The sequence below is a fragment of the Phyllostomus hastatus genome, unplaced genomic scaffold (genome assembly GCF_019186645.2).
Source record: "Phyllostomus hastatus isolate PE091 unplaced genomic scaffold, TTU_PhHast_1.1 phas_scaffold_60, whole genome shotgun sequence".
Lineage (NCBI taxonomy): Eukaryota > Metazoa > Chordata > Mammalia > Chiroptera > Phyllostomidae > Phyllostomus > Phyllostomus hastatus.
In genome coordinates this window covers 596,552-624,408 of record NW_025334038.1, presented here as the reverse complement: position 1 = coordinate 624,408, position 27,857 = coordinate 596,552, and the positions used below count along the sequence as shown (strand labels likewise).

The following is a 27,857-nucleotide window of genomic DNA, read 5'->3' as shown; positions in this document are numbered from 1 at the left end:
CAGGATATGCCATATGAGTACAGAACAGGAGTAAAAAGAATAGGGCCAAATAAACTTAGAAAGGATCCACTGTGCCCTTCTACCCATCCTCTGCCATGACTTACTCTGTCACTTGTATCTGATACTGGGGGACAGAATATTAACTGAAAATGTGGGATGCTTTAAATGTGCCCACATCCTGAGTGATTCAGGAACATGGTGGACCATGATGCTCTACGAACATAAAATGAGAGAGAACAAATTCCAAAGACTCTTCCTGGACAGACCTAAGAGGGGCAAGGAATTTCTGATGGACATAATGAACAAACCAGCCAGCTGCCATCTGTATACAGGAGACCCACTACTATGGGACTATGGCCATCTTGAGCATCAAGGAGCAGAGGGTTGAAGGCAAAGTCCCCATGCCCAGCAGTTAGAGTTACTAAAGTTCACATCTCTTGACCAATCTGGAGACCCAATTTAAATTAGCCCTGTGAATACTATGCCTTCCCTAGAGAAAAGAACCTACATGGCTCAGCAATAATCAAGTACATAACATCAATCTTCAAGAAGAATATCTGCCAATATATCTCAGAAAGACTCTAAACTCAAAAGGAGAATGCTACTTTAATAATCTGTATATTGAAGAGCTCCCCAGAAAGTGAATTAGGGAAGATGGGAAGAAACTATCCTTCCTGCTGGAATAACTAGCCACTGCGCTCCAGGGAGACTTACGCTGACTCCTCATTAAGAGACTCTGGCAAGCCACAGAGGATCTCTTTAGTCAAACTAAAACCCTGGCTCTACATCCTATCCTGCTGGGGATGATCATTTCTAGACATGAGTGTATTAGTGCTGTGAACTATGGATAGATCCTGGGTAAGAGAAAAGTAGAAAGAGCCTTCCCAAGAGAGCCTCTCCTGCTTCTACTCCTTGCCAGGTTCCCAGAGCCAAGACGGTCCTCTTGACTTCTCCATTAACCACATAACCCAAGTTTTATTAGCTAGAGGAAGAGGAGAGAGGAAGCTTAAGTACGTGGTAATTCATATGGATTTTTTCTCTTCTGGCTGTCAACGGTTCTCTGGGATAGAAGATAGTCCTCACACATCTTGGTATATCCTGCTTTAGCCCCCTACACAGAGCCTAGTAGAAAGTTAGTTTAAATCAATTCAACTAATGACTATTGTACTCTCTGGCCATGTATTTTAGCTACTTTAAGGCACCTCTCCTGGGAAACAATATTACCAAAGTGATTTACCATGCTATTACATTGAATCCCATGAAACAAATCAGGTACATTCAAGAGTCTCTCCCAGCTAAAGAGTCTGTTTTAGAGCTTCTAAAACAGACATTCTGATTCATGCCCATGTGTAAAGGTCACATAATTGCAGGCTAAAAACAGGAAGCAAACTAAGGAGAGCTCAGAGAGATATCAACATCTCTAAACGCAGGTAAATACAGTTACACTACATAAGGTACATAAGGATATCCTTAAAGTTTTTTTATAAATTATAAGCATATTACTGAAATTACTTGTTGGGTAACTGTCCTTTCACATTGATCATATGCTTATTTTCTAAACCTAAGCATAAGTCAAGTGAGTGTGCCATACTCTACAACTGCAGTATCGCAGCCTACCACTGGGGCCTGCTCACCAGTACCTAAGCTCCCACAGCACTGCTCATCTCCCAAGCCAATTCTCCAAAAATAATCACAATGCCCAACTTACATCAAAGAAGACCAAAGAATTTTCACACCCAATTTATGTGCACTAACATGTTACATTCCTCTCTGCCTGCCTTTCAAAGTCAGCTTTGTTGGTACCAATAAAAACACCACCACGTGGGGTACTTCTAAGCACACCAGATAGCAAGGAACTAGGGTTCATTCTTGGACCCCATCACAGACCCTCAGTCCAGCCTAAAAATGTGCTCTGACATCAACCAAGAGGCTAGTATCCTCTTCCAATACAGAATGGTCTCCTCAAAGGCAATGGGAAGCGGAAAAAGAGACACAAGAGAAAACAGTGGGGAGGAGGGAGAAAAAAAGAGAAAAGAGAAGAGACAAGGGATGGGGAGAGGAAGGGAGGGGAGGGTAAGAAGAGAACAGATACTCTTTCTGAAGCTCTAAGTTCATGGGCAAAGCATTAATTAATTGAAAAAAAGAACAGCCAGGTAATTTACAGAAGAAATAGCAAGGTGGTTGCCACCTGACTTAAATAACTCTCTCTTTCATTTGTCTGTTGAGTCAATAAATGCATAAGGTCCCTGGGAATACAGTAAGAAAAAAATATGCATGCTAATGCCCATAGGGAACTTCCATTACACAGAGGTAGAACAACATATGTAAACACCAATAAACAATGAACCTGTCATAAGGATGATAAAGAAAAAGCACAGTGTCTACATAACAGAAGAGGGAAAAGGTGGTAAGAGGCACTTGGACAGCACTGTTCAGGGAGGTCCAAATCACACTGTAGGGCTTTCATCAAAGGCATAACACTCATCTGTCTACACAGAAAATGATTACTCAGGCGTCTCTGTCATGGACTCAGAATTCAAGAGTAGGAAGAGGATGGGTAGAAAGTTCCAATTTACTATGAACGATTAAGCAAAAGAATGCCTGTGATTAAGCAGCAGAGATCATTCTTCCAGCAGGAAAAAGGGCCCTACAGAGAGATCATTCTTCTTTAGAAAAGGTGCCCTGCACTCATGACCCTATGCATCAAGCCTCATGGCCAGCAGCATATACATAAGGCAGCTGTCAGACAACTTAGTACATCCCGACCTAACTGCAGATGACTATAGGTCACATTGAAACACAATTTTTACTTCTGTACAAAGAAAGCAAAAATAATAATAATAAATTTTAAGATGGAAAAAAGGGACTTTCAATTGTGGGGATGGTTTTCCAATTTTTTATAATGTGGTTTTTTATTCAGCCTTGAGCCTGATCATAAGAACCCATGAAGGGCATCCAATATTTTATCAGAACTTTCCATTGGCTTTGCTCTAACAATTCTCTAAATTCCAACTGTCAATGGGTAGGTTTGTTTTCAATGATGGGGCATCCATGCCCGACTGGACATCATATGTAAGGTGGTGGTACTGTAACATGGAGCAGGTGAGTAAAGGAGCTGGCCCGGCTCTTCTCAGAGTGGAAGCTGGAGGCTGCCTCAGCGTGCACGTGGCCTGCACGTACACTGTTGGGGACGAGCCAGTGAAAGCCTCCTGACCCCAGAGGATAATCCTATATGCTGAAGAAAGGTTTCTGCTTATCTAGTACGGGGAGTACATCAATCAGTGTGCAGTTTTCACTTGAGAAAATGAAAAACAGTAATTGGAATTCAATCTTCCACATATGGCTCTAACCTTGGGAGGTGACACACCTAAGTGGTACACAGATTTCAAAGAACTCTCCAGATTTCAATAATCCTGGCAATATTTCTAAACTTAGATAAGGTATTGAACTTCTCTGAGCCCATTTCTCATCTGTAGGATGAGGATCACTCACTTACCTTTTATTTGTGTATGCAGAAGGCAGTTTTTAAATACCCACCCTGTGCGAGGCCCTGGGCTATTGTTAACAATTCAGAATGAAACTGACAGCCAGTCAGCACAATAAGCCTTCGGAAAATAAGTTCCAGAGCCTACAGAGGTATTCCTGAGGAAGGCTTACAACACAAAAAGTGATGCCTAAAAACTGAGCAGACATTTAGCTCAGTGAAAAGTGGTATGAAGCTGCTGGACTGAGAAAGGACAGCAGCTATTAGGACTGGCATTGGCACAGCACAGCACACAGATATGCACAGCAGCAATCGGTAATTATTAATAATATAATAACCCCAAACCTCACAGCAGCAACTGAGAGAATAGCAGGACTCTTAAATTGCTAGTTATTCCTCACAAAAGTACTCAAAGTGGAGACGTTTCAGTGAACATATTCAGACTTTTATTTTTACTATTTCATGGGAAAGGGAGATGTTTTAAGTAATTTTATGGGCTGTGAACAAAGTCTGTATATTGATGACTGAAAACTAAAATTGGACCTCTCTGAAACAACATTTCAACACCTTAGATAATCTCTAAATGTATTAATAAAAATCACAGTGTATCCTTTCACAGATTATACATTCTCCTTTTCACCACAATACTTATTTTACCTTTGAACTTGCCCTGAAAAGGACATTTTGCCTAGTAAATGCCAGAACCCAAAACCCACAGATACTAGATCTATACTTTGTATTCTTTTGGAATATCATTTTAATTATCACTGTAACATTCCCAACCCAACTCTTCTTGACAACCACTACTGAAACACAAAAGCAAATCAGCTTGAAAAATTCAGAGCCAAATTTGGGAAAAGTTTTCTACCACAATGCTTTCTCATCTTAAAATGACTGCATCAAGAGCTATTTGCCTTCTGTGTAAAAATCCTTTCAAATGATCCACCCTGCTTTAATGACTTCACTCTAAAGAACCCGAGAGGCAAATAATCATCCTCCTGCATAAGATAAGAAGACAGAAAAATAAGATGAGAATTTAAAATAAACAGTTACTGTTGGGAACCACCCTGCCTGGTTTCAGGAGCTGTAACACCACCCCCCCCCCACCCCGCCTTGGCTAAGGCTGAGTGAGAGACCTCCAGACCAGGAGACACTAAGGAGACAAGCTTATCTCCCTCTCAGGAGTGCTGCCTGCTTCGTGTCTGACCCCCATTGCTTGGTCGGTTAGCCAATGACGGGTAACATTCCTCAGAGGAGGGTGGATCTAAGACAGGCACGATCACATGGGAAGGCCCTCAGGGAGAGACTCAGGGAGCTGTGGAAAAGAGGGGGTGTTCGATCCCCACTCCCCCAGCTTTGACAAAGCCTGAGTCCTCATTCTGTCTTCGAGACATCCAAATCTCCCAGTTGCCTTTGTCTCCTCTGCCTGACTCAAGCCTGTGACAATGACAAGGGGTAGTGCAGCTCTATGCAGGAAACAGCGAGATTCCCAGGGTAATCAAGCCTGAGACAGGATATGTAAAATCCTGTGAAACCAGCTTTGCCGAGGATGCTCTTAATTACACTATGAAGGCCCAGGCAGGAAATGAATCTAGCCCCTTAAGTTCTATAGTTTTTTAGGTGATACGACCCCAACTCAGTGTGAGCCCTCTTTAGCTCTTTGAATGTTATCTATTTGTTTGATCCTCACTGCCAGACAATGGTTAATAAGCTGTATCCGTATTCCTACCCAAAAACTACCTAATAAAAGCCTGCTCAGGCAGTGGTGCAGGGCGCTCTCCTTTGAGAGAGTGGCCAAGCCACTCCAAGGCACCCTCCCCTTAAGAGGGTAGCCGTGCTGTCCCTGTTCCTCCACAGGACTCAGTAGTCTGTGTGAATGTCTGTCTCATGTACCATCCGCAGCGCTGCAGATACTGCTGGCCGGTGTCTGCGTCAGGTTACATTCTAATAAACCTTAATCCTCTAATATCAGCTCCATCTCTACACCAAGATATAAAGAATAAAACCCATATAAACAAAATTCTAAGTCCAAGTGTCCAAAACTACAATCATCCCCCTATCCTCAAAATCTGCTCAGCCTTCAAGTTCTGTACTTCAGTTAGTTCTACCATCATTCATTCAGTCAGTGAAGCCAAAACATGGAGTTCTTTTTAACACTTCTTTTTCCACCATCATTTCCCACCACATCTTTCCCCACCCACCCACCCAATCACTGTGCAGCCAGTGCTACTTCCAACCATCTGTGACTTCCATTCCCTCTCCAGTCCCACTAAGCTTGTTCTAATTCAGGTATTCCTCATCTCTTAGGTGGATTTCTGTTGCCAAAATAGTCACCTAACTGGTGTTCTTGCCTCTAATCCCTTTTTAAAAAACATTAGAATTTTAAATACATAGAACATTAAAAATATAAACAAAAGCATATAATCCCAGTACCCTGATTATCTCTGGAACCTTTTGCAAAGAACATTACTGCATGTATAAACATAAATAATTCAAATATTACCAGAAAAAGACAATATAAGAATAATAAGCTTTTCTCCCAACTCCATTACTAGCTTTCATTTTTTTTGTTAACTACCTTTTTATTTTGTAACAGTATTAGAGCATCAACTTTCAATCTTTTTCTTCTCCTAGTATACTAAATTAATTACTAAAATTCTGTGGCACATATAAAAACATACTTTTTGCCAATCTAACAAAAAAACTGGTATAATTTTGACTTATTCACACTGGGTAAGTATTGTGTTGGCTGTTGTCATTTTTTAAGTTGACAGTCTAAGGGAAAAGGTGTCAGTGCTTCTAACTAAATAGTCAAGTATTGCATGTTTTAAAAATTCTTGCAGCACACCAGTGTGCCTCTTCACACCGGATGAAAAATCACTGCATTAGAGTGAGAGAATAGTTGAGAGAAGAGCTGTGAGAGTGTACATAGAGTTCCTACTTACCCTGCCGCCCAGTCTCTCTACTATTAACATCTAACATTAGTAACATATATTTGTTACAATTAATGAACTGCTTTTGATACATTATTATTAACTAAAATCCAGTTTATTCAGAGTTTTTTGTTTTTGTTTGTTGGGGTCCGCCCTGCCTGGTCTCAGGAAGCTGTAACCCACCCCATGACTTAGGCTGAGTGAGAGACCTCCAGACCAGAAGCCACTAAGGAGACAAAACTTATTTCCCTGGCATGAACGCTGCCTGTTCTGTGCCTGGCCTCCTATGCTTGATCAGTTAGCCAATGATGGGTAAGATTTCCCATGGAGGGAATCGCCTAAGACAGACATGATCACAAGGAGGCCTCAGGGAAGAGACTCGGGGCTGTGGAAATGAAGGGGTGATAGACATCAACCCCTGCCCCCTTGGCTGTGTCAAAGCCTGAGTTCTTGTTCTTAGATGTGAGAAATCCAAGTCTCCTGGCTGCCTTTGTCTCCTCTGTTGACTCAGGCCTGCGGAAATAACAAGGGCAGTGCAGCCCAGACCAGAGACAGCGGACCCCTGGTGTAATCAAGCCTGGGACATAGAATATGCAAGATCCTGTGAGATCTGTGTTTGCTGGAGGATGATTAGATTAGAATTTGAAGGCACAGACAGGAAACCAAAACTAGCCCTTTGAGCCCTCTTAGTCCTTTCAAATGTTAAAACTCCAAACTCTGCCCAGAATCACAGCGGGGGTTCTGTCTGCACCTTTGACAGTCACCTACTTCTGATCTTTTCTGCCAGACTGTGAATCCACAAACTCAGTCTGTATTCTTAATAAAAAACCTGCTTGGGAATGGAAACGGGGCGCTCCCCACTAGAGAGAGTGGCTGTTCCGTCCCTACTTCCCCTCCCCACTGGACCTGGTTGTCTCTGTGTATGTTTTTCTCGTGCTTCGACAAGCCATCCGCAGTGTTCCGTGATCACTGCAGGCCGGTAAGCATGCACCATTTGTTTTTGTTTTTGTTTTTTTACCTTTTTCCTACTGTTCTGTATCTGTTCCAGATCCCATTCAGGATATCAAGTTACATTTAGTCATCACATCTCCTTGGGATTCTCCAGGTCGTGAGTTCTCAGACTTTCCTTGTTGATGACCTTGGCAGTTTCCAGGAGTACTGGGTTGGGTAGTTTACAGAACATCCTTCAATCTGCATTTACTTGATGTTTCCATCACGTGTAGACAGAGCTTATGGGTTTGGGGAGGTAGACTACAGGTAAAATGCCATTCTCATTGCATTATGTCAAGAGAACACGCTATCAACCAGACTGCTGATATGGACCTGGATTGCTTATGGCAATGTTTGTCCCATGTCCCTTCTGCAAAGTTACTTTTTCTCCCTTTGCATGCTGCACTCTTTGGTCGTGAAGAAGTCACTACACCCATCAACCACAGCGTGGGAAGTTAGGCTCTCCTCTTCCAGGGTGGCATAGTTACAAAAATGATTTGGCATAACTTCACATGGGAGATTTGTCTCTTCTCCCCCACTTATGTATTTATTCAATCATTCTTTTTTTATCAGTATGGACTAGTCGACTCAGACTGTTCCATCTTTGAACATTGGGAATCTTTCAGCTGACACACCCGCATGACTAGTTTTTGTTTTGCTTTTTTGTTTTGCTTGAGCCCTTCTTTAGCCTCTGGCATACAAGATGTACCAGGCATATTGGGTATATTCCCTGCTCCAGCCCTAGAACCAGCCATTTACCCAAGGAGCCCTGGTGGTATTGGAAACCAATATCTGGGCCCTGGGTGGTAGTTTCCTTTCAGGAGATCTTATACCCCTGATTCTGCATCTGGATTTTCTTTAGAGATCTTTCTATATCTAAACAAAAACATCAGCCATCATTTTAAACACCAGTCCAACATTAACCTCCCAATAGCCTATCTACAGTGGATAGGTGCCACAGTGGATTATGTCCTTGTAACACATAGGATGATATTTATGGATTAAGTCCTATGCCAAGCTATCTACATGCACCATCTCATTTACTCCTCCCATTAGTGCAGGAATTATTATCCCCAAACTGTGTGTGAAAAAAACCAAAGCTGAGAGACAAGCTGCCGGTGCAGGTCACACACTGCTCTTTCAGCCGCAGTTTGAGGGAGTCCAAAGTTCACACTTACTCATTCCTGTCCCAAAGTCACTTATACCAGTCATGCAGACACAAAAACCACTTAAAGTACTGGTGAGACATTCTTGGACGGTTTATACCAGTCTGCACCAAACTGAGAACTCTAAGGTAAAACCTGTAAATTTATCAGAGTTAAATTTAGTTCACTTAAAGGACTACCCTTTATTCTAAATTACATCTTTCTTATTTTTTTTAATGGTGTCAGAGCCCTTGTTTTATGAAAGACCAAGAGATAGGTGGGATTTTGTTTTGTTTTTATATTTGACTGAGAAGTAAATGGCCTACAATACAAACCTGTTTCTTAGAACAGCATACAAAGCCCTTGTTCATCTTCCCCTACAACATTCCCCCCCCCTTCAGCAATACCAAACTGATTTTAAAAACAAACTCTTCATGTTTATATTATTTCCCCTGCTAGAATTATATCCCCTGACCCTCTATCAACTGGGCAAACAAGTGATTAGGAAAATCACATTATCAAAGTGTCTAAAACTTGGTTATTTAGTGCTAGTGTCTATTTTATTAGTATCTCTTCGAATGCTTTCAATTTTTTAATTATTCCCTAGGGCAATTTTTGAAGATAGTACAATTTCAGAATCAAATAAAGTCAAAGTTTTATCACAACAATAAAGAGGAAGCAATAAGCTTGACTACAGGGTTTGCTGGATAGAGGACTGGTCTAAGATGACAGAGTCCAAGGCTCTCAATTATAGAAAACTTGAAGCCTCTGCATCCATGTTCAAAAGCTGCCCTGCCTACTGCTTATGAAGCTGCTGTGAGGATCATAAAACAAACACAAGCAAAAGACATCCAGGAAAGTGTTTTGAAAAAATACTAAAATATTCTATATACAACTGTGGTAGAATTGTTGGTATATTTTGCAGATTGTTAATGGTCTTTATTAACCATGGATTGTTAGAGGAAAATTCAAATATGCCATCTCTGCAAGAAACAGTTTTTAATCTTTGTGTCCTACTATATTTGCAGCTACTTAGGGTAAAAGTTACCAACAATTCTAAGCTTGTATTTCAAGTAGGCAATTTGAAAGGAATTATCGAGTGAAGTCTTTATTTTGTACTCAGATCCACAGGCTCTCTCCATGGCCTTTAATAAATTAGTAGACTTCCACAATTATTTTGCCCTATTGTTTAAAGAAACAATTCACAATACAACTTAAGAAAAATGCTACTTTTATAAGTAACACACTTTGAAATTCTCAAATGAAGGACTCTGAAGAGGTCACTTCAGAACGTGAATTATTTAACTCTCTTGGCCAGGTTGATTTCCTGCAGTAGCTTAACCTGAATACAAGATAATGTAATTATCTTGTATGAGGGGTGAAATGAAAAGGAATATCCTCTATCCTTTAAATTCCCAAAATGAAAATATAACTAACAAGCAGAAATGTGGCATCTTTCAATATGACCATTTCACAAAACTGAATCAAATTTAGTTTAAGAAGATAAATACACACACCTTAAAAATCCCCTACAAAATAAATACAGCAAATTTCCTGTTTAGTGGTAGAATCATTGGTATTATATTTTGTTTCAGCTGCAGGAACAACAAAATAAAAGCCTTCCAGGAAAACCATCCCACAGGAAAGCAAGACAGTGATGCAAGCTGTCCCCATTCCATCAGTTACACTCTTCCTTCAAACACAAACCTTGTTCACAGGGAGTTCATTCAAAATCATTTCAACACTGCAAAATAGGGGTCACTCCTCCGTGGAAAGATGGAAGGCTAATCAGTAAAGATTTTTGAAAACAATACTTCCGTTGTTGTCTTTGGTTCCATTTTTACATTTTAAAAATGCAAATCTTTAAAAAATTTTATAAAATGATTTCCAGACAGAGGCAACACACCCTTGTACTGCTATGATTTATCTGTGCTCTTCCTCTGCCCACTGCTGAAAAACCTTAGAAAATTTTCAGCTATTATATTCCTCTTAAAATAGCTTCTACTTACTAACAAATGCCTTGCAAATGCAAAATAAGTTATTATCATGACCCATATACTATGAACACAAGAGCAGAAAAAATTTGAAAGTAAAAAAAAGGCTGATGAAAACATAGCTAACCTAAGTTTAATGTACCTACTCTACCTCTCTAGTCCTCAAAGGTTAACATGAATACATCCGTAGGTTTCACAATTTTTCCCCGGCCTAAATGCAAGTGTTCACAACAATTATTTTCATAAGTTTCAGCCACAATTTTAGTAACCAAAGCAATTATAAAATCTTAAATGCTTGAATATTTTATATTTCCTAGTTAAGCAGCAAAAATTACAAAATTTCAGAGTATACTGGAAAAGCCTACCTTTCCCAGTAGTCATGTTTGTCAGTGATCTTGGTACAAATACAAACAGTGCTCTGAAAACTGTATCTACTCACAGCAACTTAAGCATCAGCAAACTCTCCACCCATTCGACTTCTTCAGTCTGATCCAGCTCCCATGACAACTGCTACCCCATTCCAAAATAAAAGACTAGACTATTTATAACCGTGATGTTTTTAAACGGGGGCAGAGAGTGCTTGGGTGGGAGGTGAACCTTCTCCATCTGACTCTACTTATGTAAGGCGGCCTTCTTTAAAACTGGTATAAGTTGTTGTTTTTTTTTCAACCGGCTATCCCATTCCCTGCCCTGAAAACAGAGGACAACATTACTAACATAAACCTTAAATAAAAACAATGTCAAAAGCAATCTTATTTCCACAAAGAAGATAAAGGAAGCTGCCAGTTGCAGCTTAAGCTTCTATCAGAACAGTCACTTCCAGGCTATTTTAGGTGATCATCTTAGCACAGCACAGCAAGCACACTTGTCAGCTTTATAATAGATTACCTCTGTACCTGTGACTATGGAAACACTTTCCTAAGACACTGAACTAGAATGCCAAACCTTGGCACAGTCCAACAAACAAGCACAGAAGGGATCGGGAACTCATTATCAGCATTGTTTTTAAAGACTATGCAAAATAAATGCTTGGGTTCTTAATAAAGAAAAGGCAGTCAATTCACTTTTAAATATATACCTTTTTCAGGCTACACTGGACAACGATTCAGATATTACCTTATCGATCTATTTGTTTTCAGACTTGCGTAAGTATTTCTCATTTCCAGCAACTTAGAAATAGTATCTAACATTTTTCAAATTACAAAATTTTTTAGCAAAAAGACATAAAGCAGGATGCATTTGGCAGCAAAATGATACTCCAGATACATTCGTGTACAAAGGTCAATAATTTTATGATGATCCCTTATCTAGTTTGTAGTTTTGTTGGCAAATAATCTTTTCTTTAGCTACAAATTATGAAATTTTCACAAATTTACCAGCATGAGATTTTCATTTTTCCTCATAAACATGTTAGTTTTGCTTACAAAACTCAAACACATGGGCATATTTAACCAAATTAATGTACGTGGGCCTCATTTCAATCAAATCCAATTAAAGATCCTTAAGTGACTGCAGATGAAGGACACTTAGTCTGTAACTACTGGCTCTTTCATGCAAAAATCCAATTCTCCCATGAACATAAGCATATCTGTATGATTTTTTCCTTTAAAAAAAGCTTACATAGAAAATAATTTGCTTTTGAGAATCATGAAGAAAAAAAATAATTTTTGTACCATGGAGTTTTCTAATTATATGAAGATGGAAAAAAGAAAAAGAAACATCTCTAAAACAACATATTTTTAACTTCCACATTCTTTTTTAAAAAATATTTTATTTATTTATTTTTAGAGAGGGCGAAAGGGAGGGAGAAAGAGGGGGAGAGAAACATCAATCAGTTGCCTCTTCCATGCTCGCACTGGAGACCTGACAGTCAACCCAGCCATGAACCCTGACGGGGAATCGAACCAGCGACCTTTTGGTTCACAGGCAGGCACTCAATCCACTGAGCCACACCAGCCAGGGTTAACTCCCATATTCTTGCCACTAAAAGCCAAAAGGCCTTTGGGTGATCTAGCAACATAAAAGAATTATACAAATATGTAATATCCTATTACAGACAGGACTAATTGCTATTCAGCTGTTCTTTAATTGACGACTTAGTCACAATTCTTATACTTAAAAAAAATTAAGGCCCTAGGTTTTATGTAAATATAATCAATTACACATCTTAGAAAGTAATTTTTAATGTCAAAAAATACAACCTAGGATGAAACCTATTTCTTTCCTAAGAGTATTGCTATTACATTAATAGCTTCTTTCAAGTTAATCCAGCACTTTTATTTCGTACTCAAGACCATTATTGTTCACAAGTAACAAAAGAAAAGACAATTAGACTTCATCAAAATTAAAAACATTAAACACCAGGAAAGCAAAAAGACAACCCACAAAATGAGAAAATACATTTGCAAATCATATACCTGCTAAAGAGTCATGTACCCAGAATATGAAAAAAACTCTTAGAGCTAACCAACAAAAAGACAAACATTTAAAAATGGGCAAAAAACTCAAAAATATTTCCCAAAAGAAAGATCTACACACGGCCAACAAGCACATGAAGTATGTTCAACACCATTAGCCACTAGGGAAATGCAAAGCCAAAATGAGATGCCATTTCATACTAAGATGACTATATTTTTTTAAAGGAAAAATGTTTCTGATTTTCTCTTGTTTTTTGTTGAAGAGGATATGTAGAATTTAGAAAGCTCACATATTGCTGATGGGAATATAAAATGGGGGAGCCACTGTGGATGACAGTTTCTCAGTAAGTCAAATACAGAATGACCCTATGATTCAGCAATTCTACTTTCAGGTATATATACTCAAAAGAAATGAGAACAGGTGTTCAAACAAAACTTGTAAATAAGTGTTCAAAGCAGCGCTATCCACAATACCCAAAGGGTAGAAACAATCCAAATGTTTATCAATGGACAAGTGGATTAACAAAATGTGATATATATCCATACAATAAAATACCATAAAAAGGAAAGAAATACTGATACATACTACTACATGAATGAACCTTGAAAGCATTATGTTAAGTAAAAGAGACGGTACACAAAAAACCATATATTGTATAATTCCACTTATAGAAAATATCCAAAATAGGCAAATCCATTAGAGGCAGAATGTAGGCTCTCAGGGACTGGGAAAAAGAGGAAATAGGGAGTGCTAGTAAGCATAGGCTATCCCGGGGGTGATGACACTATTCTGGAATTAGTGAGTGGTGATAATCGCACAATTCTGAGAATTGTGCAATTCTGAATACAAAAAGCCACTGGGTTTTCTACTATATAAAAATAAATGTTGAGTATGAATTCTATCCGTTTATAATCTGATAATGATTTTTAAAAATCCCAAATCCCACTTGTGATTAAAAACTCACATAAACAGGAACAGATGAGAACTGCCTCATCTTGCTGAAGAGCATCTACAAAAAAGCCTACAGTTAGCATTAGGCTTAATTGTGAAAGACCTACAACTGGGAACTCAGCAAGAATATCCACTTTCACCACTCCTATTTTACACTGTAGTAGAAGTTTAGCCAGTACAATAAGGCAAGAAAAAGAAATAAAAAGTACACAGATCTAGAGGACATAAACTGGTCCTTTTTACCAATGATACAACTGTCTATGCAGAAAATCTTAAGAAATCTACAAAAACTCCCAGAATAAGAAAGCTCATAAAGATTGTAAACTAAGCTGTCTATAGAGCAAAAATGGGCAAAGCAAAAGAAAGATGGGTTGAGAAAAAGTAGAATAGTCAATGGTCTCAAGTCTGGAAGAGTTCAAAAAATGGCTGCTCAGGGAGTCATTGGGCAAAAAAGCAAAATTTAGAAGAGGGAGATGGGATTTGTCCATGGCTACTATGGGTTCTCTCTGCTATCTAAACATTCAAAGAAGAAATCAGGCTGTTCTTTTGGTTTTTGACAGCTATTAAATATCTTACAGGTCTCTCAACATTACTGTAAACAGACTAAATTTATTTGGGTTAGGAATTCTGAAATCTTTAAACATATGCCTTTAGGTTATTCTATTTGGGCTTTAATAATTAAAATGCTAATAATACATATATGCAGAGTGGGGCAAAAGTAGGTTTACATTTGTGAGTTCACAAAATAGATCACAATTCTTGTATTATTTATTAATTTTTGTGTTATTTTTCATATGAACTGTAAATCTACTTTTGCTCAACCTGTGTAATAAAAAAGGTAAAATTAAAGGCCTCCAGTTTTAAGTTAAAGCTTCCTTACCATCTGCTATTTTTAACACAGATGACTAAAAGAACTGCTTTCTTTCTCTAACCTATCCCTATATATACCACATATTCATACATAAATACATACACATATGCACACACAAATGTAGCACACAAAAATAAGGAAAGTTGGAGGAAATATTTACACCTGGATGTTTAGGAAAAAATGCTGCTCTGATATACCCAATGCCACAGAATTTTGGGTAGTCTTGATGGTTAAATCAAATGAGTGATGTTCATTAAAGCTACTCATTATCCTCCTACCCCTGCCCACAGGCAAGGCCTCCAACATGAATGTGGCCCTTCTCCCCAGTGCCAGCATTATAAGGAGATACAGTTTCATAATTATAATATAGGCTATGAAGCACAAACTCACTTTTCCACCACCACTACTATATCCTTGCCCAGTGCCTTCTATCTTGGTGCCAACAAGTTTTGAACTGAAAAACCATACAAACTACACAAATATATATATACACACACAATTGAAAGCATGTATCTAGCAACTAGCTGGATAGCCCTGCCCACGCACACCATCAAGCTCACTCATCACTGGAACATGACTCCAAAGCCATAGTTCTGATCCTAGCAATACCAATGGTACATTTTTTAAAGCACATATAAAAGTCAATACAAAAGTAGAGGACAATATGCAGAAACTATACCATAAATAAAATCACATACAAATTACATAATTATAGGAAAATTAATTAATGGGAGTATGAAAAACTGAAACTTTATTTATTGGTAATCACTGAATTATAATAAATATTCTTTTCATAAACATATTAAAAAGAAATAAAGGGAATCAATGAAAGCAGTTTAGAACACTTCAAACATTTCATAAGAAACATGCCATCTAAAGACAAATTCTTTACTGATAGTGGTAAGTACACAGGGGAGTTTAGTCCAAAGACCTATATCCAGCTCTGGCTTTGCCCTTCCTCACCTGTATGTCACTCTGGGGGAAATCACTCAAACTTTTTTACAAGCTCAAGATATTCAAATTTTGAAAGCTGTGCAATGATTTAAGCTCCTCAGCAATTCTGAAATAGCTACAATGCAAAATTCTTGTTAGCAAATGTTTTTTTGATGACTTTATTTATACAGTAATTCACTCTTGTCTTTTCTTCCCTTTCTGGCATCACAAGAATTACCCACTTGTCCTCAAATAACATCACAAACTACAGTAAAAGGAATACAAATGTTGGAAAAAATAGGTCAGAATTAAAATTTCAGTTATTGTTTTATTTTTTCAACAATATTTATCACATACCTACCATATGCCAGGGACTTTCTGAGAAAGCAAAGATAAAAAAGTAATAAAACAATGTTCTTGTCCTCATGAATAAAGTATGTGAATAAAATATTTACCAAAAAATACTTCATAGGGATAGACACCAAGAAAGTAAATCAAGCAGGATGAGAGCACAGCATTGCCTTAGAAATATGGGTGTGCTATTCCAGATGACCTTGTGATCAAGAGACACTACAGCTGAAATCTGGATGGAATGAGGAAGACGGCCATGGTGACACGGGGGAACAATGTTTCAAGCAGAAGGAATCATAAGCACAGAGGCCCTGAAACAGGACAGGTTTAGAATGTTCAAAATTAGCAAGGAGGCCAATGGGATGGGAGCCAAGATAATTTTAGGGAAGAATAATACAAGATGTAATCAGAATGGTGATCAGCATCAGATCATGCAGAGTCTGGTGGGCCATGGTGAGCCACTGAATTGTCTCTGTGTAACGGGAAACCTCTGGAAGATTTTGAATAGGGAATTAATGCCACTTAAGTTATATTCCAAAAGGCTTACTCTGATTGCTACATGGAAATGACAGTTGGTGTTGGGAGAGAGTAAATGGAAGGATATTGATTAGGAGCCTACCATGAGAACACGGGTAAAATACAATAACAGCTTTCAGTAAGAGAATAATAGTAGTTACAGTGAGAATCACTGGGATTCTAGATGTATTTTTTACAAGTAAAGCCCACAGGAGTAGCCGATGGACTCAAGGTCGATTGTGAAAAAAATGTCAATGACAACAACCCTGTAGTTTCTGGTCTCGAAAAGTGAGAAAATGGAGGTTAAGTCTTAAGACATAGAAATCCCTAGCAAGATATCAAATTCAGCTGTTCAGAAATAGCATAAGCATTACTGACATTAAATTTAAAAAGCAAAATAGAAGAACTGCTTTTTCTACTCACCATTTGCAGATTGTATCATGTTTCCAGATTTTTGGACTTCATCAAATTTTGTAAAAATTACATTCAATCTGTATAAAAAATATATATATATAAATATATATAAAAACTATTAACCATTACTGAAAAAAATCTTTGACACAAATCCACTTAATAACAAAAACAACATATTAATAATAATATCAATAGCCAACAATAATTTACTGTAGGTCAAGCACTGACCTATGGGATCTAACTGAAAGATCCCATTTAACCCTTATAACAGCCTTACAAGGGATTAATATCATCCCTATTTTACAGATAAAGAAAGCAAGGCCCCCTTAGCTTGCATAAGGTGACACAGGGTGGAGATGCCAGCCCTGAGACTTAAGAATCCAGAGCCCATGCTTTCAGACATTATATTAAATTTATTGCTCTATATAAAACATGTATATTATGAAAGGCATATATTTCTCATTTTTTTGAAGCACAGACTGCTAATGAATAAAGACTTTCAAAATGCTCCATATAACAATACAAAACCTTTTCTTTTCTCTGACTTAAAGCTTAATTAAAAAATGTTATAAATAATTTCTCTAGAAACAAACATTGTGACTGGATAATCTTCAGCTTAAAAAAGTTAACATAACATTAACTTTCTATTAAAGGATAATTTTCACCTTGACATTTATTTATTTATTTATTTATTTATTTATTTATTTATTATTTTAATTGTTGTTCAAGTAGTTTTCTGCCTTTTACTCCCTTCCCAGTCCACTGCCTCAGCCCTCCCCATTACCTTGACATTTAAACAGAAGCAAAACTCAATATTCCATCCTAATGACCCAGAAATGAGAGAAAAATTGGGGGTGGAGGGGAGAAGGAAGTCAAATAAAAAGAGGCTTTCCCATGCAAAACACAGATACATTTGAATAAGTATAAAAGTTAAAATTCCAAGGTAATGTACTTCTGCTTTCAAACCTATGCCACCGATTTCAGGGAGCAAAGTAGAAATTTTAGCAGTTTCTTACAAACCATCCTTGGGGGTAGAGATGGAAACAGTATTCTTTTAGTATTCTGTACACAACAAGCACTATGTCATATACGAGAGTTACACCACTGTGTGAAAGAGCTGGTGCCTAATAATTCTGTCCCTTTCCCTTACTAAGGAAAACTAGATATTTTACTCATTCTGGTCTTAGTTCATTAGTTCATTCACCGAACCTAGCAAAGCTAGCTAGCTAGACGCAGAATGTGCATAGGTCTTACTTTCTTGAGCAGCTACTCACTTCTACTTCATTCTATTCTAGTTAGAATTCTAAGTAACAGTGTAGCTAAAAATACACATCAGCAAATAGAGGTAAAATGAAAGGGATGAACTAGTCTGATAGACTTCTCCCTGTTCCCACTCCATGGTAGATATCAATAATCTTTTCGACCCATTTTTCCATCTTAGTCCAGATGTAGCCTCAGAATCCTTCTCAAAGCTGCTCCAGGCAGCCACTACCAATTAATCAAAGTTGGCATTAAATTGAAAATCTATTTGTCATCTCAGAACCAGATATAATTATCACTCACTTTCAAATACAGTGGTTACTAAAGATCTGAAAAGATGCCGTAGACTCAATTTTATGATGTTCCTATCACCTTCCCTTTTATAAGCAGCAAAGGTCTCCAACAACTTAATAAGCCCATCAATAATATCACTAAACAGGTTGCCAGGGCATGCCCTGGCCAAGTTACTGCTTTATTGTGTCACAACTACACCCTCTGACATGAGTATGCCTGCAAATTTGCACATTAGGAAAAAGGTATACTTCTTGTCTGGTTGTTCTTGAAATTTCTGGAGACAATTTTTCTTCTATTCCTGGGAGACTATTCACCATTATCAATGTCAACTATCTGTGATAATGTTTGCTCACTGTGGCCATATTACCCACAACCAGAAGGCCCAAACAACTAGGAATGAGAATGCTATTATTGGTACCTGCACCTTAATTCAGAATCCCTCAGGCAGGCATGCCCTTTCCTCTACTTTCATATTCCTGTTTCACCAGCTGCCTTAATCTCTGTGCAAAAACGCCTATACAACGGCTCCTATCTAAGTTACTACCTCAGAAGGTCAATAACTTGACAGTCTAGTATCAACCAAGCATTCCTTAGAAATAGTTTCTGTCTGCTAGTTCTGAGTACAGCACTAGAAAATGCTCCTATTGGGACCTATGAATTCGCACAAGTCTAAAAGGGTGAGTTTTATATGTTCAAAGACATTAAATACATGATTAATGATTACCATCTGAAGCCACAATTTTTTTTCAGTTTTAATTTTAAATCTTTAAACCTCACACTTAAAATCAATTTCTTTACTAGTTTGACTAATAATAACATTTCCCCCGGTTTTTCTGATTTTTATATTCATCTTTTCAATTCAATTGTCATTTATTTTACTGTAAGATGTAGGTCTAATCATTCCTTCCTAGAACGTTTTATAATATAAATTTAAAGTAACTTCCTAGAAACAAACACTAGTAATCTCATAGTCAACAAACCTCAACCATACACTCAGACCTTCCCATTGGCTTTTTAGTCCAATACTTTTTTTTTAAGATTTTATTTATTTTTAGAGAGAGGAAGGGAGAGAAAGAGAGAGAGGGAGAATGATCAACACTGATGTTTCTTCCTCTGGAGCGCTCTCTACTGAGGAACTGGCCCACAACCCAGGTACATGCCCCATCTGGGAATCGAACCTACGGGAATCTATGAACCCTGGGAATCTGGGAACCTATGAACCCTATGTATCTGGGAATCTATGAACCCTCTGGTTCATAGGCCAGTGCTCAATTCACTGAGCCACACCAGCCAGGGCTCCAATACTCTTTATATTGAGCAGACACACATATACCCAACTTAGAGGAAAGAAGAGACTATGAAAAGTTTTTAAAATGTCACCAAGACTTCCAAAGAGAGAAAATACCGCAAATGAAAAAATCAAAGAGAGGAGTAGCCCTTCAAAAATGGCAGAATAAGGAACTCAGAATATCTGTTTCTCCAAAGACACAAAGAAAATATTGTCAAAATCACATTTTTCAAAACTCTGGAAATTACAAAGGCTTACAACAATCCAAGGAGTATTCTTGAAGAAAAACAGCTGAATCTAAGTTTTCTATTGTCTTCCTGTGCCCTATTTCCATCTCCAACTCACCAGCCGAAAACCAACAGCCTCCCAATGATAGTAGTCTGAAAACAGCAGTCTCACAGCTCCTGTAAAGAGTTGAACAAGTTTGCAGCTCCCATTATTGTTTGACCTGTCTGGTATATCCTAGAACTGAACTCCATCTCCATTCACAGAATTTATCTTTATTTGATCTGATTCAGAGCATGCTCGGTGCAAGACCCTTTACCATGAAGCCATGATCAAAAAGAATCAGGGACAACTGATTAACACAGAAGCTGCCTGTGATGGCAATAACAACTGGAGCAAAGAAACTGACCAAAACTAGAAAATAAGATGTTCACAAGACTCTGAAAAGTTCTGACATATTCCTGGGAAACTAAAAGGCTACATACATATATGCAAGGCAGGTACATGCCCAGGAAAGGCCCAAGAAGGCACCGTCTCACTTCTTACTAACAAGGAGACAGTAAAGGAGAAGGTAGAGATGCACAGACTGCCTGCCAGAAAAATGAAAGCATGCCCCAATATACACAGAAAAAATCCTTACATTAACGGTCAACTGATTTTCAACAAAGGTGCTAAAAAATTCTATGAGGATCAAAACCACAATACAATCACCCATAGGCTACCTATTATCAAAACAAAATAACAAAAAATCACAATTGTTGGCAAGGATGTACACTGATGGCAGGAATGCAAAATGGTGCAGCAGCTATGAAAAACAGTATGGTGGTTACTCAAAAAATTAAATACAGAATTACCATATAATCCAACAATTCCATTTCTGGGTATATACCTAAAAAAACTGAAAGCAGGAACTAGAACAGATCAGTACACCCATTTTCATAGCAGTATTATTCACAACAGCCAACAGATGGAAGCAACCCAACTGTATATCAAAAGAAGAATGGATAAACAAAATGTGATACATTCATTTAGTGCTGAATGGAATACAATGGAATTTCATTCAGCAATAAAAGAATGACTCATACTACAATATGACTGAACCCTGAAAACATGGTAAGTGAAAGAAGGCAGTGAACAAAAAACTACATTTTGTGTGATTTTTATTTTCATGAAATGTACCAAAAAAAGAAAATTCATTAAAAAGTAGACTCGTGTTTGCCAGGCCCTAGAGAGAAGGAAGGAATGGATATGGGATTTCTTTAGGGGGTGATGAAAACGTTCTAAAACAAGATAGTAGTAACGGCTACACGACTTTGTGACTATACTAAAAAACAATAAATTGTTTAACAGGTATATGTTAATTATGAAAACTACAGTATATGAAATATTTAATAAGCTCTTATTTAAAAATAAAGAAAACAATGCTATAAAAATGGAATATACAGTAAACAAAAAAATACTTAGAAATTAAAAGAAAGTTTAAATCAAACACCCAATAGAATAGCTGGAAGATAAATTTGAGAAAACCTCACAGAAGATAAAGCAAAACTGTGAAGCTATAAATGGGAGAGAAAAATCAGAAAGCTAGTTCAAGTGCTCATAATATAACTATTATATTTACAAATATAAACAGTTATATTTTTAAAGAAACTTGCCCAGACTCAAACAGCAAGAGGTTCCAAATTCAAAGGCCCTCCAAGTACACAGCACTATGACAATAGTCTTATATAAGACCCATCACCATAAAGTTTCAGACAAACACTGAAGACAGAGAGAATCAAAGTTATCTAATACAGGATGAAGAACCAGAATGACTATAGGCCCTGACTGGGTGGCTCAGTTGGTTAGAGCATCATCCCACTATGCCAACCTTGCAGGGTTCAATCACAGTCAGGGCACATACAAGAATCAACCAAAGAATGTACAAATAAGTAGAAGAGCAAACAGATCATTCTCTTTCTCTTTCTCTCTCTCCCTCTCTCTCTCTCTCTCTGCCTCCCTAAAAATCAATTTTTAAAAATCTCAAAAACAAAAAAATGTCTTTGGACTTTTTAGTAGAAATACTGAAAGCTGGAACACATGGGCATCAGCTTTAATATTCTGGATGAGAATGACTTCCAACCTAGACTTTTAAACCCTGACCAACTATCAATGTCAAGATAGAAAAAAGATATTCTCAGACTCAAAAAAGTCTCCTCCACCTCTTTTCTGAGAAAGCTTTTGTAGGATTGTGATATGCATAACTAAAATGAGAGAAAACCACAGGGAAAAAGACATGGTCCCCCCAGAACAACAGGCACACCTGCAGAGAAAGGAAACATGAAGCCTCCGGATGGTGATCAAGAGAGATACTAAGATTATGAGTAAGCAGGAGGCATTGAAGGCAATGAGAGTGCAACAGGCTCAAGAAGACTTCCACAGACTGGCGACATAGGGACAGTATGTGATAAGATGCAGATGACTGGGCAAATAAAAATGAGATGACTATTAACCCAGGGGAAAAAAAGATGGTGGAAAAAAGGTAAAGTAATCATAGTTCACCAAAGAAAAATAGTGAGGTGTGAATGGCATACATAATCATAACATAAACTACATATTTTAATCCAATTTAAAGCATGACTGTATTTGGTGGACAAGGAGATAGCAGTTGTACATGGGGGAGGTTAGGAAGAAAGCTGAAATTTACCCTCCACCATGGGCAGTAAAATTCTCATAGTGACTAAACATTAAGAGATAGTAATCTCTTACTATCTAGCTCTAAATAAAAATAAAAAAAGATAAAAAGATAAAGCTAGATAAAAAAAGAATCAATAAAAACAGGTGTTTGCCTCAAAGAGGAAATGGCAGAAGGGGTAAGGAACTGCTCTTTTTCAATATAACTTATAAATGTAGTCAACTCTCTCTCAACAAATGACTGGCAATCAACAAAAATTTTTTAATTAGTAGAGATATTACAGAGCATATATTCCTTTCCCGGCTTTTACCTTGGCCCTCTCTATAGCACTAAAGCTTAACAAGCAAATTAAAAATAACTTTCCATTTTTCCCTTAATACATATCACTAAGTAATAGTGTCTAATGAATGTTTATAAATTTTTTAAATAGACTGAAATAGTAAAACAAATATTATGAGAACTACTCAAAACTTCTGGTTCACCAAGTAAGTTTATCAAATAGTTATTATAATACATCGACAACACGCATAAGCTCCATCTACAAATTAAATTATCTTCAGGTTTAAAGCAGCTGCTGTTTCAAGATCTTGGTTTCCACATGATGGTACCAGAGAAAAACTTAACATGAGTATTTTTTACCCATAGCTTCAAAACTACATATACCACACTGAATAAAAATATTTTCTTGAATATACAATGGGAGGACAGTGAAGTGTCAAAGCATGCTAAAAGCACAAGTCTATGAAAGTAAGCCACAGGAGTTACAAGAGGTCTATTTATGTTTTATTTAGTGACCATATCGCATAACTATATGACATTTATAATAGCTACAAATTGTATACTTACTTTCTGAACACATAATGTAGAAGAACTATAAAAATAATGTGGTAAATCATGTAAAATGGCCAAATACTGTATTAACTGAAGTACACAGCTCAATTATGCTGAGATCCTACATGGGTGCAGAGACCCTCCCATCTCCACTGTATTATCTGGCTCAGTATCATTTTAGCCACCAGATGACAAGACCCATAACTTTTAATCCATGGCCCAAAAGCATAATTCCAGCTCCTCCAAAGTGAAGCTGATAAATGTAAAAGTCCCTTTTCCCAAATGTGAAATGAACAAAGAAAACTACTGTTCAAATGAGATTACTTATTATATAAGTCATTTAGCTGATTATTAAGTCATTCTTTTTTGTTATGTATTTCTTATAGTTAATCATCTTCTCAAATATAGCAATACACAAACTCATGAGGGTCAACATTTTTATTCTTGGACCAAACCCAAGTTTTAGAAAGCATTAAGCAATTTCTATAATATTTTATTAGTCCTATGGAATCTTGCTAAGCTGAAAAATCTGCTATGCACATATTACAAAAATAAAAAATAAAAAACTATAATGATGTAACAGAAGTCTAAAATATTAGTTAGCCACTTGGAACCACATATAACAAGTACTGAATTTCCCCAACAACAAGATTCTTTAAAAGTCTCATTCCATTTGGACACATCCCCAACCAAATAAAGGTGGCAGTCACAGCCTCTGACCCTCACAACGCTAGATCTTAGGTAACTGTCTTGAAAACTTGAAGTTTCAGCTTCTTTTACTACAGCAAAGTTCTCAAAGAACTATTGGCCCAGTTCTCCAAGCATCGTGTATTCTACAGTGTTACAATAATGGTTGTGAAGCATATGCGTCCATTTCACAAGGAATACCCTCTCCACTTGCTTCAGAATTTTTTGGAAAAATTTCAGGTAACACGAGATGGCAGAAACCCCCATTCCTACTCATGGAGGCCCAGCTCTTCCATAGCTCTTTAAATGTTTTTTAAAAATATTTGTTAGTAGAAAGAACACATTAAACACATGATGGGAGTCTGGAAGAGAAGGTTCTAACCCCAGTTCTGGCTTAACTGCCTTGGGACCTTATTTAAAACACCTTCTGTTACTGAGGATCCCACAGGCCACTCTGACATTTAACAATTCGCCAAGACAACTCACAGTACTCACCATATAGTCACAATTCACAGCTATGATTATTACAGGACAATCGTGTAAGAATGTTACAGAACAGACGGGGGGGGGGGCAATTATTGGCCCACCCAGGGATGCCAAAAACTATTACAGAACACACATACAGCAGCCAAGGGGGGGCACAATATACTATTACCAAAAGGACCCCCCCCCCACTAGGTTCGACTGTCCGCCGCCCGAGGAAAGACGTCTCTCAATGCCAGAGATTTGTGAAAAGGAAAGGAAATGTTTCTTTAAAGCTATACAGACTTAAGGTAGTGACCTAATGTCTTCATTAAAATATCAAAGTCTTGACTTCAGCCAAGATGGAGGCTTAGGTAGACACATTATGCCTCCTCACACAACCAAAATAAGGTCAGCAACAATTTAGAAACAAGGTAACAACCAGATCTGACAGAAAATTGAACTGTATGGAAGTTGGACAACCAAGGAGTTAAAATAGACACATTCATCCGGACGGTAGGAGGGGCGGAGTCGGGCAGCTGGGTGCAGAGAGGGGTAGTGACACAAAAAGCAGTGGCACCGGATTCATAACACATATCCTGGGTGCATAAGGCATCCAGAGCACAAGACCACAGCAGGCGGACCTGGGCGCACAGGTGGCTGGCAGACCCAGCGAGGTGGTGACTATGAAGTGAGACACTGCATGCAAGGTGCCTGGCTGTCCCTGCAATCCCACATTCACACACAGATAAACCATGCAAAATTGGGCAGTGAGACAGGATGCGCAACCCAAGGTCCCAGCGCCGGGAAACAGAGCCTCGCGACACTGATTGAAAACACCTGCGGGGGTTGAGGCGCAGGGAGAGACTCCCTGCCTCACAGGAGAATGCGTTGGAGAGACCCACAGGGTCCTAGAACATACACAAGCCCATCCACCTAGGAATCAGCACCAGAAGGGCCCAGTTTGTGTGGGTGAAGTGGCAGAAGAGACTGAAATCCCACAGAGAGAGGAGCAAGCACCATCGTTCCCTCTCAGACCCTGCCCCCATATACAGCGTCACAACCCAGAGACTGGGTTGACCAGCCCTGGTGAACACCTAAGGCTCCGCCCCTCATACCTAACAGGCGCAACAACATACACACAAAAAAATGGCCCAAAACAAAGAACAGATCAAAGCTCCACAGCAAATACAACTAAGCAACCCAGAGACAGCCAACATATCAGATGTACAGTTCAAAGCACTAGTGATCAAGATGCTCACAGAATTGGTTGAATCTGGTCACAAATTAGATGACAAAATGAAGGCTACACTAAGTGAAGTGAAGGAAAATGCACAGGGAACCAATAATGATGGGAAGGAAACTGGGACTCTAATCAGTGGAGTGGACCAGAAGGAAGAAAGAAACAACCAAACAGAAAAGAATGGACAAATATGAATTCAAAAAAATCAGGAGAAGCTTAGGAACCTCTCCAAGACAGCTTGAAACGTTCCAACATCCAAATTACAGGGGTACCAGAAAGGGAAGAGGAATTGCAACAAGTGGAAAAGTTTTTTGAGTAAATAATAAAGGAGAACTTCCCCAATCTGGCAAAGGAAATAGACTTCCAGGAAATCCAGGAAGCTCAGAGAGTCCCAAAGAAGTTGGACCCGGGGAGGAACACACCAAGGCACATCACAATTACATTAGCCAAGGTAAAAATGAAGGAGAGAATCCTAGAAGCAGCAAGAAGTAAGGAGACAGTCACCTACAAAGGAGTTCCCATCAGACTGTCAGCTGATTTCTCAAAAGAGACCTTAGAGGCAAGAAGGGGCTGGAAGGAAGTATTCCAAGTGAGGAAAGGCAAGGACCTACATTCCAGATTGCTCTATCCAGCAAAGCTTTTGTTTAGAATGGAAGGACAGATAAAGTGCTTCTCAGATAAGGTCAAGTTAAAAGAGTTCATCATCACCAAGCCCTTATTATATGAAACATTAAAGGGACTTATCTGAGAAAAAGAAGATAAAAAACATGTATAGTAAAATGACAGCAAACTCACAATTACTAACAACCACACCTAAAACAAAAACAAAAATGAACTAAGCAAACAACTAGAACAGGAACAGAACTACAGAAATGGAGATCACATGGAGGGTTAGCAACAGGGGAGTGGGAGGAGGAGAGAGTGGGAAAAGGTATGGAGAATAAGTAGCATAGATGGTAGGTAGAAAATAGACAGGGAGAGGGCAAGAACAATATAGGAAATGCAGAAGCTAAAGAAGTTATGACCCATGGACATGAACTAAAGTGGGGGAATGTGGGTGGGAGAGGGTGGAGGGAAGTGAAGTGGGGAAATGGAACAACTGTAATAGCATCATCAGTAAAATATATTTTTAAAAAATCAAAGAACTTTTGGATACCCACAGATGCCCACAGTGCTTCCTTTCCCCCTGCCCTAATTTGGGGTACCGTAACTCAGGAAAAGAAGCAAGCGTCCAGGATCCAGGCTCCTGACACAGTCAGCTGTGTCGCCATCCAGGCAGTATCTCTAATTAATCCAAAACCATGTGGCACCTTCTCATGGCCTACTGGCAGGAATTCTTTCACCCTTCTTCCAGGTAGTCTCTTCTGCTTCCCAGGCCATGTGGCCAAAGGGAGCACCCCAAAGCCACGCGATCCTCTTCTACCAAAGCTGCAGGAGTCCCCACTCTGGCCAAAACTGTATGGTTCTTCTCAGCAAAACTGTGGAAATCCCCATTCTGGCAAAACCTCGTGGTTTCCCCTCCCTTGGCTGTGGGGGTCTCCAATCTGCCAGAAGCACGTGGCTCTCTCCTCTATTGCTATAGCCACATGGTCCTCTCTCCTTAATGGCTGCTGAGTCTGGGTTTAAATCCCCATGGCAATTCTCCTCTGCAGCCCCATTTCCAACTCCTCCCACAATTGTCTACACTTGCCAGCACTCCCGTTTCCTTCCAGCTTTACTGGGCTGTCATTGTAAGTCTGGGCAGGTGTGGCCCCATGTCATAGAGACAATCTTCTCCAGGCTCTCATGCAGGTGCTATAACCAGGGGGAGCTGCCCCCAGTTACAGCTTGAGTGGAAGTGACTTCCATCCCCCTGGCTCCAAGCATGGCCTCAGCTATTTAACATATCTATGC

General features: G+C 38.6%; 1 protein-coding gene across 32 annotated transcripts in view; it reads right to left on the bottom strand.

The window, feature by feature from the left end:
• The window catches only part of CLASP1 (cytoplasmic linker associated protein 1), a 286,688-nt gene that overhangs the window by 141,218 nt on the left and 117,613 nt on the right, over nt 1-27,857 (bottom strand). For 31 of the 32 annotated variants that reach the window (XM_045826128.1, XM_045826129.1, XM_045826134.1 and 28 more), the window contains exon 8: nt 17,010-17,077. In XM_045826128.1, the coding sequence (XP_045682084.1) occupies nt 17,010-17,077 (68 nt within the window). Of the gene's footprint in view, nt 1-10,911; nt 10,968-17,009; nt 17,078-27,857 lie in introns of those variants that run through there. The other variant, XM_045826158.1, reaches the window with a different exon arrangement.